At 34.6% G+C, this 1,392-nt stretch overlaps 1 protein-coding gene across 1 annotated transcript in view; it reads left to right on the top strand.

Annotated features, from left to right (window-relative positions):
- Positions 1 to 635, top strand: part of ACADM (acyl-CoA dehydrogenase, C-4 to C-12 straight chain) — an 85,569-nt gene extending 84,934 nt beyond the window's left edge. Inside the window, exon 11 of the mRNA XM_012661125.1 lies at positions 213 to 635. Within this exon, the coding sequence (XP_012516579.1) occupies positions 213 to 536 (324 nt within the window). The 3' untranslated portion in view covers positions 537 to 635. The remainder of the gene's footprint in view (positions 1 to 212) is intronic.
- The last annotated feature ends 757 nt before the right edge of the window (positions 636 to 1,392 follow it).

Raw genomic sequence — 1,392 nt, 5'->3', positions numbered from 1 at the left:
TCTGCCCGCCTCGGCCTCCCAGAGAGCTAGGATTACAGGCGTGAGCCACTGCGCCTGGCCTTATAATATGTTAACATTAGAAGAAGCTGGGTATAACTTCATTGTAAGCCTATAATTAGTTGATAAAAAGTTAAAAAAACAAAAGGCCCTAGGAAAAAGACTTTTAAGTTTTGTCAGTAGACATCCTTAAATTTTTTTCTTTTTAATTCTAGCACCAAGGGGTATCATTTTTGCTGGCTGAAATGGCAATGAAAGTTGAATTAGCTAGATTGAGTTACCAGAGAGCAGCCTGGGAGATTGACTCTGGTCGCCGAAATACCTATTATGCTTCTATTGCAAAGGCGTTTGCTGGAGATGTTGCAAATCAGTTAGCTACTGATGCTGTGCAGATTTTTGGAGGCAATGGATTTAATACGGAATATCCGGTAGAAAAACTAATGAGGGATGCCAAGATCTATCAGGTAAGGTTAAAAATGATTTTTGTGGTTTATGATGGCATAGAATATTCATTCATAAATGACAGAGTAAATTTCTGATTATTTAGGGATTTTATGCTACTATCAATAATAAATGACTATCATAGATGGCTGTTAGTTGGTTTCTGGAACTAATTAGTAGAAAGAAGAATGCTATTTTTGATTAAGCGTAGGTCTTAATAGAGAAAAGGCTAACAAAGTAAATGGTACAGACATGTATAGTATGTTTGAATCAGTCTGCTTTGAGTTTTAACATTCTAACTAATTGTAACCCACACTTTTCTCTCCCCAAAGTATGCATGTCATTTAAAATTAATTAAATTATTTTGTTTTGAATCTTGCCTGATAACTCTTGGATTAATTGAAACTATTACTTGAGTTGAAAACCAACATGTGGAGACAGTGATATAGATGACTTCTAAATTAAAATGGTGGTTAGAAAAACTTTGGAGTAATTTAGTAAATAAAATACAAATATGTGTGTTCTCCGCATGTGGCTTAAGTAATTATAATCTATGCTCATCAATATCTCTTCCTTTGCTTCCCCCAACCCCAGCAAATTATTTGACAAAACCAGTCATTTGAAATCTTGAAGTAGAATCATACTGCTATCATGAGAAGGAATGTTAGACATAGTACAACCCCTCTATTTAGACATGAAGAAACTGAGGACCAGAATTTGTGTTTTATTTAAAGTCACAAGTTTATATGGTGATATTCTCCCTCTCCTAGAGCCTGTGATTTTAATTATTACTATTATCAATCTTTTAACTTTTCTCTGCCATCTGAGAAGATGGCTAGGGTTAGAAGTTTGGAATGGAAATGAGGGATGACTACTGAAATCCTTCTAGCATTTTTTTCTTTAGCAGCTGTTCTTAGATTTAAGAGTAAGAATAGGAAATGACTGAAGGTGACA

This window comes from Propithecus coquereli, unplaced genomic scaffold (genome assembly GCF_000956105.1).
Source record: "Propithecus coquereli isolate 6110/MARCELLA unplaced genomic scaffold, Pcoq_1.0 Scaffold7, whole genome shotgun sequence".
In the NCBI taxonomy this organism is placed as follows: Eukaryota; Metazoa; Chordata; class Mammalia; order Primates; family Indriidae; genus Propithecus; species Propithecus coquereli.
This window is presented reverse-complemented; position numbering and strand designations above follow the sequence as displayed.